Source organism: Leptosomus discolor, chromosome 1 (assembly GCF_034619465.1).
Source record: "Leptosomus discolor isolate bLepDis1 chromosome 1, bLepDis1.hap2, whole genome shotgun sequence".
In the NCBI taxonomy this organism is placed as follows: Eukaryota; Metazoa; Chordata; class Aves; order Leptosomiformes; family Leptosomidae; genus Leptosomus; species Leptosomus discolor.
This window is the reverse complement of record NC_141391.1, coordinates 193,743,085-193,759,089: the sequence shown is the minus strand read 5'-3', so window position 1 is coordinate 193,759,089 and position 16,005 is coordinate 193,743,085. Positions and strand designations below refer to the sequence as shown.

General features: G+C 54.5%; 2 protein-coding genes across 15 annotated transcripts in view; both read left to right on the top strand.

Moving 5' to 3' along the window:
• The window catches only part of CADPS2 (calcium dependent secretion activator 2), a 318,458-nt gene extending 317,222 nt beyond the window's left edge, over nucleotides 1–1,236 (top strand). For all 14 annotated transcript variants that reach the window (XM_086473344.1, XM_086473328.1, XM_086473312.1 and 11 more), the window contains one exon: nucleotides 1,066–1,236. In XM_086473344.1, coding sequence (XP_086329470.1) covers nucleotides 1,066–1,236 — 171 coding nt within the window. The remainder of the gene's footprint in view (nucleotides 1–1,065) is intronic.
• A 10,583-nt stretch (nucleotides 1,237–11,819) lies between these two features.
• FEZF1 (FEZ family zinc finger 1) lies at nucleotides 11,820–14,290 on the top strand. Its single transcript, XM_086462169.1, has 5 exons — nucleotides 11,820–12,245; nucleotides 12,396–12,617; nucleotides 12,800–12,934; nucleotides 13,249–13,381; nucleotides 13,986–14,290. Exons 1-5 carry the CDS (start codon nucleotides 11,820–11,822, stop codon nucleotides 14,288–14,290), a joined length of 1,221 nt encoding a protein of 406 aa, XP_086318295.1.
• The last annotated feature ends 1,715 nt before the right edge of the window (nucleotides 14,291–16,005 follow it).

Below are 16,005 nucleotides of genomic sequence, written 5' to 3'. Positions count from 1 at the left end.
AATTCTCCCAGACGAATGTTACCCATTTTGAGAGGTGTCTTTTGCAGTTCTCTGAACTATTGAGTGAAACAAGATCAGCTCTTTTCTCCTTTCTTTCTCTAAGGGCTGTGCACCATCTCCTCTGGCAGAGGAATGGGCCTGATAGCCCTTAATTATGTTCCATTTTCTTTGTTACGTGGTCTCTTTCATAAACATTGGGAACTCATAGTAATGGTGCACACAAAATAAGAAACTGACCAGATCGACTTGTCCTTCTTAAGCTTTTTAGGCTAACTTTGGGAAAGGTTATTTCAAATATGTTACAATTTAAAAATAAGGAAGACAAGAGTAGATGATTTTCCATATGTTCACAGGAACATAACATCGATGAATAAAACAATTTCACTCATAAATCTTACTTGACAGAAAGTCAAAGGAAAAAGTCCTATCTGCTGGTTCATAGGAAGGCTGGATACCAGGGAAACAAAACTTTCTCAAGTGAAAAAAAAAAAAAAAAAAAAGAGATGTGGATTTGAGTCAAAATGTGGATGACTTAGAACGAGGATTGACTGAAGCAGTCACCTGAGAAACATTCACATTATAGAATATAGATCATAATCTAAAATTTATTTTCTTTTTCCACATTTGCCATATAAATGTAAAGATAAATGCAATTAAAATCATATTATGGGGAGTCAGATGTTTACATTTTCTGTGAAATGACAGAAATACCTTTAGCCAAATTCACATTTCAATATGCAGTTAGAAAAAGTCCGTGGTTTTTTTAATTGACTGAATGAGACAAATTGAAGTTACTGAGAAGTCAGCATATGGTTATAGAAATGTAGTACAAAACACAATCTCTTAAAGGAATGACCATCAAAGTGTGGCTTGTGGACTCTCTAGAGGTCTCATGCAGCCCAGACACTGTAAGACCTCAAAATCTTTAGCAAACTCTAGATGATAGGTCCCTAACTGCGGGAGCAACGAAGCTGTTCTGATGGCATGCTAGAAATGGACAGTGTATAGTGGAAGACTGCTCAGACTTGCTCGAGTCCAATTCAGGATGTTTTATTTTTGCTGCAGAAAACCTACCGAGACTTCAGATTGCAAGGCGTGCTGGAGGGAACGCTGAACAGTAAAACCTACGATACCGTTCACAGCCGTCTGACCGTAGAGGAGGCCACAGTCTCGGTCACGGATGCAGGAGGACTTCAGGGCATTACTATGAAAGACAGTGATGAAGAGGAAGGATGATATTATTTCACCAAGTGTTTCGTGTTCTAGGGCGATGGCCTGAGGGTGGGGGTTATCTTTGGCTTGGGGTTTTTTTGGTAACTTGTCCTTGTAGTTGCATTTATAGTTTTGCCTTATGGTATAGGTGCAGAAATGTAATTTGGTCCGTTTTTTTAAAAACTGAAAGTAAGATTATCAGAGGAAAAGTGCCAAGGACTTTTTGAGAACAATGGTTGTAGCATATTTTAATGTATAGCTTTGCTTAGGGCTGCAAGAACACTGGCATGGAGTTCAAGTTCCACTTGTGATTACATTTCTTTCCCTTTTGTTTGTTACCATTCGTTCTTGTATCTCCATCAGATATCGATGTCCTGTGCTGAAAACAAAATGTGTGCCTCTCTTAAAACACAGCTATACAGGAAATCATTCTTGAAGTAAGTCAGTGCCCTAGGTAAAAATATAGTGTATTTTCAGGATTACACTTTGTTCACTTTTTTTTTGTGCTTAATTTTACATTATTATGTGATGTGTATTGAAAATTTTAATCTTGGTTCTTTGTATTTTGAGGCTGGTATATAAGTAGTAGGACTTCAAGGACAGCCAAACACATACAAACTACTTAGGAGTGTTGTTGTGTCTATTCATTTTGCAAGTTTAAAGATATCTCATCATGTTGGATGTCAGTAAGCTTGCCATCAATGTTTCTATTTCTGTGAAAAATTTCAGGCAATAAGAACACATTTTGTTGTGACCACCTCTGTATCTGCCCAAGTTTGTATAGAATTCTACAATTAAAAGATGTTTTCAATATTTCAAACCATTTGAACTGTTGTATGATTCCTCATGAGAACATGGGGGTTTTTTAGAGATTATTGGTTTTGGTTTATATAGTTATTTATAGTGAGTATATATCTGCTCTGCAAACCAAATATATGGCAAACAAATATCCATGGACACTATACCGTTATAAAGAAAAAAAGAAAAAAACCCCGCCTCACTAGCAGATGAACAGAAGTGCCTAATGTCCATTTTCCAATGCTTTCAATATGAGCTGGAAAGAAGTAATATTTTCATCTGTCAAAACTCACACAACTTATGAAAAATGTAGCGCTTTTTTTGGCCCCCACCCTTTTTTTTTTTTTTTTTGTGGGAACATGACTAATTTCTGGGTTTGTGTAGACAAAATTGGAAAGAAGGTAGAATAGAAAAATGGTATCCGAAGAAGGAAGGTTGCTGAGGTCCTTGTTGAACCATAGTGTTATACTCAAAGGGCTTTGCTGATGGACTGTTGAGGATTTTCAAGGCCACTGGGAAGTTTCCCTGCAAGAACAGGCTGTAGGACGTCAGGGGTCTGTCGCAAGCACATGGGGCTGCAGGAACTGAGAACAAGAGCTGTAAGGAAAGTCTTTTGCAGCACACTTGGAAGCTTAGCCAAACAGGGAAGGGCAACTTACACTTCTTCCTAGCCCATTTTAGGGAGAAACCTAGAGCGGCAATTTTTTCCTGAGGCAAACCAGCCTCCTCACCTGCACGTGAGCGGAGGTGGACTCAGCGAAAAGGGCAAAATGGGAACTGGTGGGGACTGCCATTCTTGTCAGCTCTTTGTGCCACAACCAAGTGCTCACCCAGAAGTGCCCAGGGAGGCTGGGAGGGATGGGGTGCGCTGCTCCTGCGCTGGAGTCCCCCCTCCCACCCAGGGTGCTTGCAGCTGCAGGGAAATGTGTGTTTTGGGGAGCAGCAGGGTGGAAGGTGGCTGCTGCAGGGCAGGGTGGCTGGAGGGGCAGGCAGGGCGCGCACAGCATGCTCCCCTCCATCGCTTTGCGTTCATATTGTGAGTTCTGCTGGGCTCTGGGCTGGAGGGAGCCTTGACAGTGGTTTTGACCATTCCTAGGCTCCCAGATGGGTTTGCTGCTTTGGGCTTTGACAGCGCTAAATGAACCACATATCCCTTTCCAGTCTGTCGTCCTAGTCATGCCGGTGCATGGAAGCTGGTGGCGCTTGAAGGGCCAGCTGGGGCTCTGGCTGAAACCCATGCTCAGTAAGGGGTAGCCCACCAGGCCAGGAGCTGCAGCCTCAGCCCCAGTCTGGCTGTGGCAGGCAGTGGGGTACAGAGGAAGCCAGGCTGCCCAACCCAACACCCAGCTCCCAAACCCAATGAAGAAGAGAGATCAGTGCTGGTCAGGCCCAGAGGGAGCTTGTCTCTGCAAACATACCCCTGCTTGCCCTTTTCCCACCATCTTTACCTCCCTGAGACCCTGCCGATATGCCTGTTGTAAACGGGAGAAGGCAGGTGTCACCACGGTGGCCCTGTGGTGCCTGCCAAGGCCTCCCAGTGCAGGGGCACGCCAGCTCCATGCAGGGATCTCCCGAGAAGGTGGCAATAGGAGATTTTTAAAGTTCTGAGATGACACAAGCGTAGCAAGTGATATCGCAACTGGATGCTGTCCCTAGCAAGTTACTAATAGTGTGGGGGCCTGGAGTGGGAACTAGAAACACTAGGACAATAGTGGCTGTTACCAGCACAGCCCGGGAGGTGGTGGGTCCAACTGTCCTTCAGCAGAGACTGACCTAGCAGTAACCTGTCTGCCCAGCCCTGCTAGCCAAAAGCCCCATGGAAAATATACTGATTTACACTCACTTCCCCTGGGGGCTTGTCCTCTGTCCCAAGTTGTGCCCACACTAAGGGTTTCCCGGTAAGGCTAACAACTCTCCCTATTGATTTCGACATCAGAGTAGGTTATAGTAATTTCACCTGTTGGGGTCTCAAGAGGACTCACGGGCCATCATGGTCCTGAGTGGCCTCACCTGCTACCCCCACCCACAGCCTCTGCCCAGGGACTCGACCCCAGCTCAGTCCAGGGCTGCCGATCTCTGCCCCAGCAGTAGAGTAGGAGCACTGGTTCCTCACTCAGCTGCAGCCCCACCTGTGCTGGTTTATGTTGAACCAGACCCTGACCCATGGATTGACTTCAGACCTGCCTGTTGATCTGGACTTTGGGTTGCCACCAGCTGGCCCCGTGCCCTGGCCTGCCTTGTTCACTGGCTGGGGGTGGTGGGACCAGCCCTGGCTGGTAGGGCCCTGCCCTGCCACCCTGGGGAATCCCTCCAGCTCCCTGTCCCTTATGGAGCAGTCAACGCTTTCTATGCCCTGAATTGCATAGGAATCTATGAATTTTTGTGGCTTGAAGTGGGTTCGAGTTACTCAAATTTCATGAAGCATGATACATGCACACCCCATATGTTGCGCACTTTGCTATAAAATTTCATCTGCATACAGTACTTGTAAGACATGTCTGTCAGTAAGATCGAGATGAATAAGGCAATAGTAAAAAAACCCAAAGATGTAACCATGAAGAAATTACAAGATGTTTGTGATTTCAGAGAAATTAACTCAGACACAAAGTATGTGATAAGTTATTATTAGAAAGGCAGCACAGCAGCCATCACAGGAAGGCAGGTATAGAAATGACAGCGCTCCAAAGGTCATTCCATTTCTTATTAATTCACATATTTTCTTACTAACCAGATTTGCGAAACCGTGAAGCAACGCCAAGCTTGAGAAGGCCAGTGAGTATCTGTGTGACAGCTTCGGAGTCAGGCACCGCCGCCGCCAGCAGCCGCGGCAAAACCCCGCTGACATGGAAGCAAGGTCCGCCTTTACATTTTAATTTACGTGTTTAAAACCTCAGCACACTCCTGGAGGTGTGTGCCCGTCGAGGGGGCGGGGGGGCGAGGCAAGCATCACCTCTCGCTGGACGTCTTCGTGCGAGACAGCCAGCGGCTCTCCCTCCGCTCCGTCCCGGGGGTGCGGGGGGGGGCACTGCTTTTCCTAAGCGGGCGCGGCGTGCAGGCAGCCCTTAGCAAGAGGGCAGGAGGGGTCTCGTTTAACTCACACACTCACACACTCCCCTCATCTTTGTGGCATAAAAGGGGCTGTTGAAGCCGAACCAAGGAAAGCCACGCCGGGGTGCGCGCCCCGTCCTACGGGCGATGTTCGGGGCCGGGGCCAAGAGCTCGCCCCCCTCGGCTACCGCTTCCCTCCTCCCCCGGCCCAAAGAGGCGTTGGGCGAGGCAAGGCAGAGGCCGGGGGAAGGGCCGCGGCGGCAGGGCGGGTTTGGGGCGCAGAGTCCCCCACCTCCAGCTGAGCTCAGGCCAAGAGGGAAGGGCGCGGCGGGCCGGGCCCGGCCCGGGGCCTGCCGCTCCCCCCAGCTCCCCGCTGCACCGCTCCGCCGCTGCCCGCCACGGCCCCTCCGTTTGTAGGCTGGGGGGGGTGGGCAGAGCCCCTCCCGGGCCACCCCAAACCCTCGGCGCGGAGGGCGGCCGGGGCAGCCCGGGGCGGGCAGCCAGTGCGGCTCCACGGGGGACACGGCGGTGGGTGAGGAGTGGCGAGGAGGGGGCGGGGGTCTGTGAGGTGGGTCGCTGGTGAGCCTGCCTGTCCAGGGAGTACCCGTCAGGCATCTTCCCAAGGGGGTTTGGGTCAAATGGGTGACGAGCGCCTAGCAGAGAGCGGTGCCGCAGGGCAGCGACCAGGAGGGTCCCCTTCCGAAGGAGGATTTCAACTCGGTTTGTGCGAAAGGGACGGAGACTGGGACTCCCCTGGGACCCGCAGAGGCACCTCGGTCGGCCTGGGATATCCAGCGCAGCACTGGCCCGGCCGGGCTGCACCGGCACAGCCGCGTTTTGTTCTAATAGCGACTAAAGTAAAACACCACACCACACCCCCTCCCAAAAAAAAAAAAAAAAAAAAAAAGAAAAACCCAAAACTAACACTAACCAACAAAAATCAAAGTTTATGGTTTTGACCCTAGGAGGAATAGTGTCGTTCGTTCTCACCCCCGAGGACTGCGCGGTTGTCCCCCGTGTTCGTGCCCGGGTGGGGGTGCCGGGAAAGCAGCCGAGAGCGGCGGGGCATGGCTCCTGCTTTTGTACTTATCTTCATGTTTTTCGCTTGGTTTTTCCCTCCCTCTCGGCAGCGGCACACCGAAGCGGACCCCGCCACAAGCGAGAGGGGTTTGTCCCGGCTCCGTGCCCGGCAGCCTGTTGGTGGCGGCCACCTCCTCCCCGCCGTCAAGGCGAGCCCGGCGTACGCCGGTGCCGGGAATGCAGCACACAGGCGCCCACGCAGCCGACCAGCTCTTTGCTTTGCTCCAGGTTAGCTCCCAATACACTGGGAGAAAATAGAAACAAAAATAAGTTAATTGCTCCTGATCCTATTCAGGAATCTTAAAAACAAATAGCTTCCCCCAGCCAAAGAGCGCAAGGCGTTCATTTAGCGGCAACGGGGCTAAACATTTGTTGAACTGGGAAAGGAACAAATGAGAAAGTGTCATTCATGGCTCCAGCTGCCGCTGGCCTCTCCCAGCCACTTCCACCAAGGGCCCTTTGGAGCTGATGACACCGCTGGGTCCCCCCTCACAGGCGGACTGATTAGATTAGACGTGGTTGCTGCCGTTCACGTTCGTAGCTGGCACACTTAGACAAATCGCTTGCATGAATTACGGGAGGGCCGGGAGCGCTGCTTTAGAGGGTCACTTGTAATTTCGATTATATGTGATTAAAGGCTTTATACGTGAAAAGGCTTAATTTGCACCCGTTTGGTTTTCGGTTTAGAGGGGTCTGTACGAGACGTACTGTACTGTCAAACTTTGTTTTACCTCCGGGAACACTTGTGTTTGGCGGGTCAGTGTCAACTGTTTTTCTTTTGTGATGGATTCGGTTAAAAATAGCAATACTTTTATTCTTTTCCTTGCGGTGGAGCTGATATAGAAGGATGCCAACACGCACTCGCTGTATGGGGAGAGTATACATAGCCTCAGCAGGTATATAGACATATATATGCTTTTTTTTTTTTTTTTTTTTTTTTTTCCGGGAGAAAATGTCAGTGGAGAAAACGCCGAAGTATTACAACTTAAAACAACTCGGCAAAGCTCAAGAGCTTCTGCCCGCGCTCCTGAAGCAACAGAGCCTGAGGCTGCTGCTCGGTGCGCCCGGGCTCTGCTGCCGCCCTCGCCTCGCCGGGGCCGGGCGGGCCGGGGAGCCCCGTCCCCCGCCCCAGCAGCCGGGCGGGCGGCGGGAGCAGCAGGTTCCCACCGAAAAGGACGGCGGCGCTGGATTTCCCCCAAAGCCGGCTGATAAACGAGGACCACAGCTAGCCCACCATCCTGGTAATCCCGGGGTCCGCTTCCCCCCGCTTTAACGCATTCCCCCGTCTATATTTTGACTTCCCTTCCCAAGACAGTAAACGACAAGCCCAGAGTGGGAATGAACAGCCAGCCCAGCAGCCAGGGGCTAATTCCGAGTGTTGGCAAGCCCGGGGGCAATGCGTGCTGGCGGGCGGCGGGGGGAAGAGGCGCTGCCCGGCCGCGGGCTGGGGGCTGCGGGAGGCGGGGAGCCCTTCTCCCGTGCCGGGGGTACATCGCCTTTCTACAAAGCGGGCGGCTCGGGAGGGGACGGCGAGCACTGGTATTTGGTGAGAGCAAACCCCAGCTTTCGCAGCGAACCTCAATGGTGGCACTGTTAGTGATGATTATTACGAGAGTAACAACAGCAATCGGGGTCTAACCAGACGCCGTCGGGTCCGCCGGTGCCGCGGCCAGAAGTATTTTCGGTAATGTCCCTGGTCGCCCCGCGTTAGGCTCGCCCAGACAAGCCGCCCGCAGCCCGGCCGGTCCGGGTCCCCTTCCCCAGCCCCGGGGAGCCGGCTCCGGGCGCACGGAGGGCGCTTGCTGCGAGGCGCAGCCTGCTCGGACAGGAGGGCTGCGGTAAAACACTTCCAGGAAAAGATTAATACACGCAACAGAAGGTTAGCGGAGTTATTATCCTTTTCAATTCATTTTTTACTTAAAAACGCAATGGAATTACTGATTTTATTAAGGAGGAAGAAATTAAAGATTAGGCTTTAGGCGGTATTTTACCTCCCTCTAATCGCCTCTGGGATCGGATTGGAGTAATCCTGACGACGAGATGAATTCGCCGGTGACTCGGATTTTGAGTGCATGTAGAGATACATTATGATAATAATGCAAGTGAGCAATATCAAGAACATAGCTTGGGAGCGAATGAAACACAAAACCGATTACGGGGAAAAAGAGAACAGCAGCTTTCCCGGGCAGAACACGACATCAACTCGAGGCAAAACTTTTGCCCTTAATTCCTCCGACGATTTGTAACTCTGGGAGGCCGGCGGACCCGCTCCTTCCCCCGCCGGCCCCTTCTGCTGGGCCCCGGTCCGTGCCGCCAGCCTGGCGGGAGGTCCGGACCCGGGGAGGCTGCCGAGCCCGCAGCCCGCCGTGCCCCCTGCGAAAAGAAACCGGCCAAGAGGTTACTTTTCGCCACCCTCAAAGCCTGATTTATCCCCTCTGCCTCGGGATAAACCTCCCTGCACCAGCACGGACTGCAGGATATTTGCAGCTCGGCAGACATGTAACATCGCTAAAAAAAAAGACGCCCGAGCGCAAAGCAAAGCTCGGGACAGGACTGAAAAAATATATCGACATCGATTTTAGGAAGTCTATCTATACTGCCAGCATTAGCAAGGCTCCATCTCCGAGACGGAACAGAACGACTTCCCAAGAAAAAGAAAAAACAAAACGAAACAAAAATTAAAAATATGGCTGTTAGATCGCTATTTAATAATTAGGCACGAACAAAAGTTTTCGTGGCCGGTGCGGAGAGAAAGGGAGGCATATCCGTAAAGAAGTAACGAATAATAAAGCTCCCGCTTCTCCAAGAGTGTGTCTCAGTATCGAGGAAGCCCGTGTGATTGTAATGGCAGGGCTGTAATTGCTGCTTTGGGATATTTACCCTGCTCAAATGACACTACATATTTCACTTTCAAACACATGTCAAAAAGTCAATCCCAAAAAGACCAGTTAAGAGCAAGCTGTTAACATATTAAGTATATGGGGCTTGAAGCCTCTAAAACCCACTCAACAATAATTCCCTTCTTCAGCACCAATCAAGAGGAAATTTGCCTAGATTGAATTAGATGTAAATTGCTCTGAAGGAGAAAACTCTCCTCCGGCAGACACAAAATAAGAGAGACACACAGACACCCCGGAGAAGCGGGCAGCCCGGGGCAGCTGCCCCGCACGGCGCTGGCGGGACACGGCTGCGACCCCCCCGGGTCCCCGCGGCACCGCCCCGCCCCGGGTCGGTGACACCGGCCGAGCCGGAGCTGGCGGTGCTAGTGCGGGAAGCAGCAGGTAAGAGGCGGGCGGCTGCTGCAACCCGAGCCGGGGCAGCAATTACAGTCTTAACGCCGCGACCCATCTGCCGGGGGGGAGGCGGCGGCTGCCCCTCCGCCGGCGGCCCCCGCCGCGGCCGAGGGAAGGCAGGGAGCGGGGCGGGAGCGGGGCAGCGCGGCCGTTTACCCCGCACGGCACGGCACGGCCCAGGCCCTTCCTCCGCCTGTCTACAGGGCTGTGTCCCTCCAGGAGCGCCCCCGGGGTCAACCCCAGCGCCTGTCGCCTGCCTGCGCTTCGGGGCACCGAGGGGACGGGGCGGACGCAGAGGTCGCGGGGCGTGCGGGGCGCATCCTCCGCGGCGGGGGATGCCCGGGTCCCCACTCGCCGTCGGACGCCGGTGCTGGGGAGCATCTCTTCCTCCGTCCCCCTCAGCTCTCCGATGCTCCACGGCAGCTCCCGGCTGCGGAGGTACCGTCGTGCAACAGCCGCTGCCTTGTCGTCCTCAAACGGGGCCGAGGTGAACCAGCGCGGCATCGGCCCGGACACAGCGCGGAGGACAAGGATGCCTCCCTCCATCCCTCCCTCCCCGGGACCCCAGCCCTTCCTCCCTGCTCCCGCTTCCCCCCCAAGTGGGTTGTCCCGGGCCGGGGGGTGGGGGGAGGCACAGCTTTTTGCAGGCTGCCCAGCCGGTACCCGAGCAGCTACAGCCGGGCCTCTCTGCCTCGCTGGAGGCTTCTTTCTGCCAGCAAGACCCAGGACCTCCTTCCTCGCTCCCCCGGCGCCGGAGAAGGGCAGTGCTGGGCCGCCGGAGCGGAGACCGCCCCCTGGGCCCCTCCGCCGGGGAAAGTGGTCGGGCTCTGCCCCGCCAGCCGCCCGCTGACGGAGGCGGGGATGGAGGGACGCTTGGCTGCCCCCGGGGATTCCGGTAGCGGCCTCTCAGTCACCAGTCAAGTGATCCCCAGGCCGGCGGGAGGAACGGGAGCTTGTTCTGACCCCGAACTGTCTGGTGGTGGGACAGGGGGTGGCTACAGAAAGCCTCTTACGCACCACTGTCCCTCTCCTCTCCCCGACCCCCGGCTTCGCTGTAAGTACAAACTCCCTGGGCGCTGGAGTCCGGAACAGGGCCACCAAGCTTCGCTTAAATACCTGGGGAGCGCATCTGTTTAGGTGCATCTATACCAGTAAGCAGTGTATGTGCCGTATATATTTCTTCGTATATCTATACCGATCCCGAGTTGTCGCTATTTGTGTTGTGCATATGTTATTTGAGGACAGAGAAGCTATACATAGTGTATATGCAGCTTACTATATATATATATCTATATAGTGCTTCAGATTTAAAAGGCACTCCCTCTTCCTACCTTCTTTTCCTTCTCTTCCCCAGCCCCATGTTTTGATTTATCCTTTTGCTCACAAGCACTCGCTTGGATTTGGCGCGGGTGGTTCCGGCAACTCCACACGTTGATCTCGCCGTCTGCCTGGCGCAGGTTCCCTGCTCGTTCGGTTACTGTGTTTTCCAAAAGCTCACCGCCACCTGACCTTGTTCTTTAAAGCAGCGAGCAGACCAGGAGCAGTCCCAGGAGCAGAACAGCTACCTCCCTCCCTCAGAGATGCACCCCCACCCCCACGCCCCCCACCCCCACCCCCCCCCGCACAAACATAGCTCGGGCTGAAAAGTAGCAAGGGAACAAACAGCTTCCCCTCCAGCCGCTTCTCCTGCAGCACCTCGTTTGACAAATACCCTGGCGCTTGCCCTTGAATTGGGTTTCACATCCCTATTTATCACTCGGACAATGATTTTAGATGATGTCACTTAAAGCCAAACAAGAAAATTGATCTCGGATTTGCTTGGCCTCTAAAGCCTGGTTAAGCAGATTGCAAATAATAATAATAAAAAAGAGAGAGAGAGAAGGGGGAGAGAGGCAAGAAGGAGGGAGAGACACCTCCTTCCCTGGGCGGGGGAGGCGCGGGCGCCAATGAAAAGTAGCCGCTTACTGGGGGGGGGGAAAAACTTTTCCTGTTGACTGTTGGAAGCGAATTGAGCAATTATCTAGTTTACCTTCTCCTCTTGGAAGTTAACGATTGGCGAGATCTTGGCTGCGTTATTGACACAACACTTTCTATTGATAGAAATAAGTAGCGATTGTCCCGAGTCATTGGTGCGCCAAAGTAAACTGTGATGGGCTGGCGTGAGTCCACTGGACTGAGAAGGCTGGTTCCGCCGGCGGAGGCTGTGGTGATGGTGGCGGCGGCGATGCTGGTCTCCCTCCTTGCAGATCAGTGACAAGAAAAGGGGCAGAGAGAGTGAAGGAGAGAGAGAGGGGAGAAAAGAAAAGGAGGAAAGAAAAAAAAAAAAAAAAAAAAAAAAGAGGCGTCTACCAAAGCGGCTCAAACCGGGCGAACAAATGCAATCCAGCCATGGACAATAGTGGCCACCACACGGCGACCAAAATCCTAGCGACTCCTCCGGCCAGAGAAAGCCTGTCTGCCAGGAGCAACATGATCAGCACGCCCAAGCCCCTCGCCTTCTCCATTGAGCGCATCATGGCGCGGACGCCAGAGCCCCGCTCCATCCCCGTCCCGCAGCTCCTCCACGGCTCCGTGGCCAAAGGCGACCCCAAGCACCCGCTGCACCTCAACTCCTCCATCCCCTGCATGATCCCCTTTGTCCCGGTGGCGTACGACCCCCTGCCCAAAGCGGCGGTGGCCGGAGCGGAACCCAGGAAGGCTCATTTAGACTCCTCTTCCTCACCCTCCTTTAGCTGCGGCGATCTCTTGAACTGTGCCCTGAGCTTGAAAGGAGATTTCCCCCGCGATGCCCTGCCCTTGCAGCAGTACAAACTGGTAAGACCCCGAGTGGTCAATCACTCCTCCTTCCACGCCATGGGAGCCCTGTGCTATTTCAACCGAGGCGACAGCCCTTGTCACCCGTCCTCCAGTGTCAACATCCACCCGGTGGCTTCTTATTTCCTCAGCTCTCCCTTGCACCCGCAGCCCAAGGCTTACCTGGCGGAGCGGAACAAGCTGGTGCTGCCGGCCGTGGACAAGTACCCGGCGGGGGTAGCCTTCAAGGACTTGTCGCAGGCTCAGCTGCAGCATTACATGAAAGAAAGTGCTCAGATCCTCTCGGAAAAAATCGCCTACAAGACCTCGGAGTTCAGCCGCGGCTCCCCCAGCAGCAAGCCCAAAGTTTTCACGTGTGAAGTTTGTGGAAAGGCAAGTAGAGCCACAGCCCGCCTCCCTTCCCCCTGCGTCCCCGGCCTCCTACCCCTCCGGCTGTTCGCCGGGTCGTCGGTCGCTTGCTTGCTTTATCTTTAAACGACGACTTCCCCTCGGTGCTCTCGCCTTCTAACCGCAATTGTTATTATTTTTATTTTTTGTCTGATTTTACTCTCAAGGTATTTAACGCACATTATAACTTAACTCGCCATATGCCGGTGCACACGGGAGCCAGACCCTTTGTTTGCAAAGTTTGCGGGAAGGGCTTCAGACAGGCGAGCACGCTCTGCCGACACAAGATCATCCACACCCAGGTGAGCTTCCACTCCTCCTTCCCTCCTTCCCTCCCTCCTTCCCCGAGACCCCTCCGCTCACACTTTTGGGGGAGCCCGGTGTTGTCCGGCCGCTCTGAGGCGGCGGCGCGGCTCGGGGGGCGGCTGAGCGGGAGCCGCGGGGGGATTTCGTTTGCCCTAAGCACGGTGGGGTACCGGGGAGTGCCCCGCACTGGGAGCGGCGAGCCGTCAGCTAACGCACAAACCCTGCAAACCAGCACCCAAACCCTGCAAACCAGCACCCAAACCCCGCCAAAGAACCAACAAGCCGTGATTTGGTGTTTGTTTCCCTCCAGGAAAAGCCACACAAATGCAACCAGTGCGGCAAAGCCTTTAACCGCAGCTCGACCCTGAACACACACACGCGAATACACGCCGGCTACAAACCTTTTGTTTGTGAATTTTGTGGCAAAGGATTTCACCAGAAAGGTACTGGTCTCCAGCGCCCCCTCCCCTGCCCGGGGTCCCCTTAGGCGAGGTCAAGCGTCGGAACAGTTTGCGACGGGGAGTGGGAGGCAGAGTTGATTTCGGGTTTAATTTTTATTATTGAAGATTTAGGTTAATTTTGAGCCTGGCTACCTCCGACCCTCTTCCTATGGCATGGCCCAGGGCGTGGGGCAGGGCTTTGGCTTTCGGGGGAGCGCGGGGCCGCTGTTCCGCGGGCAGCGCCCCTTCTCCGCGCACCGCACCGCACCGCGCAGCTTCCCGCAAACGGGTTCTCCCCCTTCCTTCCCCTCTGAATGCAGGAGTTGGGTTCGTTTTTCTCCCCGTGTTGCTGGCAAGGCTAAAGCCGGGTGTTTTAGCTCTGCGATTTGTGTGATTTTGGTTTATTCGATAACTCCCTTCTCGTCTGTCAAAGGCAGAGTCGCGGGGAGGATGAGGAGAAGGCAGATGTTTGCCGAGAGATCGGCTCGGCTAAAGCCGAGCTCTGGGGATGGGAGAGGGTTTGGGGATTTTTATTTTTTTTCTCCTCCTCTTTGCAGCGTCCAGTTCTCAGCCTCATGTCCCTTTGCCCTTCTTGTCTCGTTCCCAGGCAATTACAAAAACCACAAGCTGACTCACAGCGGGGAGAAGCAGTTCAAGTGCAATATCTGCAACAAGGCTTTCCACCAGGTGTACAACCTGACCTTCCACATGCACACCCACAACGACAAGAAGCCCTTCACCTGCCCCACCTGCGGCAAAGGCTTCTGCAGGAACTTTGACCTCAAGAAACACGTCCGCAAGCTGCACGACAGCTCCCTGGGACTGCCCCGGCCCCCCGCCGAGCTGGGGGGGCCCGACCAGCCGCCCCCGCCCGGGCCGCTGCTGCAGGGCCCGCCGCCGCTCCAGCCGTGAGGGGCGGCCGGCAGCGGGGAGCGCCGCTCCGCCGGGGCCGGCTCCCGCCGCCGCCCGCCCGCCCCTTTGCATGCACCTGTTAAGCGGTTCTGTGTATTATGCTCTATATCGCCACTAACGTTTATGGGACTGATCGTTTCCTCTTTTTTTTTATTGTTTTTGATTTGTTTTTTAAAGACTTTTAATTATTTTTTGTTGTTGTTGTCGTTGCATCTCAGGTGGAGAGATGGTTTAAAAAAAAAAAAAAAAAAAAAAAAAAGAAAAGAAGAAGCGGCAAGCCAATTTCTGCTGTATTTATTTGGGATCTGTATTACCCGAGCCGGGAAAGCTGCACCACTTTAATTGTTTCGATGTATATATATTTCCATTGTGGTGATCCTGCCCTGCCTCCGCTGCCTGCTGGTTATCCCCCTCCCTTCTTGGTTTCCTCCTCTCCCTCTCCCCCCTTGAATATCGTATCTATATGGACAGAGCTGGTTCGCTATGTACGGATTTGAATTTCGGTTTGATTCTTGCACGTGAAGAAAAAAAAAAAAAAAAAGAATTCGTTGACGTGATGGAAATAAATATTCGAACACGCGTGACCGCGGCGGCGGGGGCTGGCGCTGGCGCTGCCGGCCCGGGGCTGCGGCTCGGCCGGGCAGGGAGCGCGGCGCTGGCGCTGGCTAACGGCAAACCTCTCCCGCTTCCTTGCCAAAACACTGAAACAACCGCTAAAGACTTTAATTAAGAGGGGTAATTAGTTAGGATTGATCAAAGCCAGGTTGTTATGTTATTAGCTGCTCAGCAGCCTCTGCCAAGCCGAGCCTTGAAAGCGGAGCCCGCTTGTCGGTGGGCGCCTGAGGGGCGGCGAGGTTGGGAACGCTCCTGGGAGCAGCCGAAACAGGCACGAAAAATGGGTGCTGCCTCCTGGGGAGATCAGGCGTACCCCTCGCTGCCTTCACTCGTCCGGGGGTCCTTTCGGGGCGGGGGCGGTGCTGCCCTCCGGGGCAGGCCCCGAGGACGGGTCCGGGGCGCGCCCCGCGGGTACTGGGGGTCTGCCCCTCTTTTGGGGTCCTGTCGGTTGCGTCTGCGGGACCGCTGCGGAGAGGAGCCCTCACAAACGGGTGGTTTGGTCCCGCGGGGCCCCCCGGCACTTGCTTGGGTTTTGCAGCACCAGGAGCCCTCCCCGGGTTTTGGCTCTATGGGAAGGGGCGAGACGCGATGGTTGTAAAAAGCAAAGCCACAGGTCGGAGCTGCAGCTCAGCTCGGCCCGCGGCGAGGGGCAGCCCCTCACGGCGCCCGGGGGAGCCCAGGTGACCCGCCTGGCGAAGGCAGCCCAGGGCCCGGCGGGTGGTTTGGGTGGAGGGATTCAGTGCAGCCCACTGACAGCGGCGCGGGGACCCCCCCACCCCACGGAGCCGCTTTCCGCTTTTCCACGCTGATTTGGGGCGGCAGGGGCAGAGGTGGGGGGCGGAGGCAGCGGGACGCGGGACGTGAGGGACCAGCTGAAGTGACCCCGGGTAAAGCGGGAGGCGGGGTGGAAAGGGGCAGAGCGGAGGGGGTCGGGCAGAGAGGAGGGGGTCCTGCAGAGCGGTGGGAATAGGCTGGGTTTCCCCTGAGCATCCGTCCCTGCGGTCACTTCCACTCCAGCTCCGCCTGGCTCCCGAGGCCAGGTCAGGCTTCAGCAGGGATAAATTCCTCCCAAAACAGGTGACTGCAGTGCATCGCTAGTT

What these genes read in the sequence shown, in the direction of transcription:
- FEZF1 (XM_086462169.1), top strand. Translation starts at nt 11,820, where the DNA reads ATGGACAATAGTGGCCACCACACGGCGACCAAAATCCTAGCGACTCCT. An exon ending in ACAAGATCATCCACACCCAG is followed by an intron (nt 12,935 to 13,248) that starts GTGAGCTTCCAC and finishes GTTTCCCTCCAG; the next exon opens with GAAAAGCCACACAAATGCAA. An exon ending in CAAAGGATTTCACCAGAAAG is followed by an intron (nt 13,382 to 13,985) that starts GTACTGGTCTCC and finishes TCTCGTTCCCAG; the next exon opens with GCAATTACAAAAACCACAAG.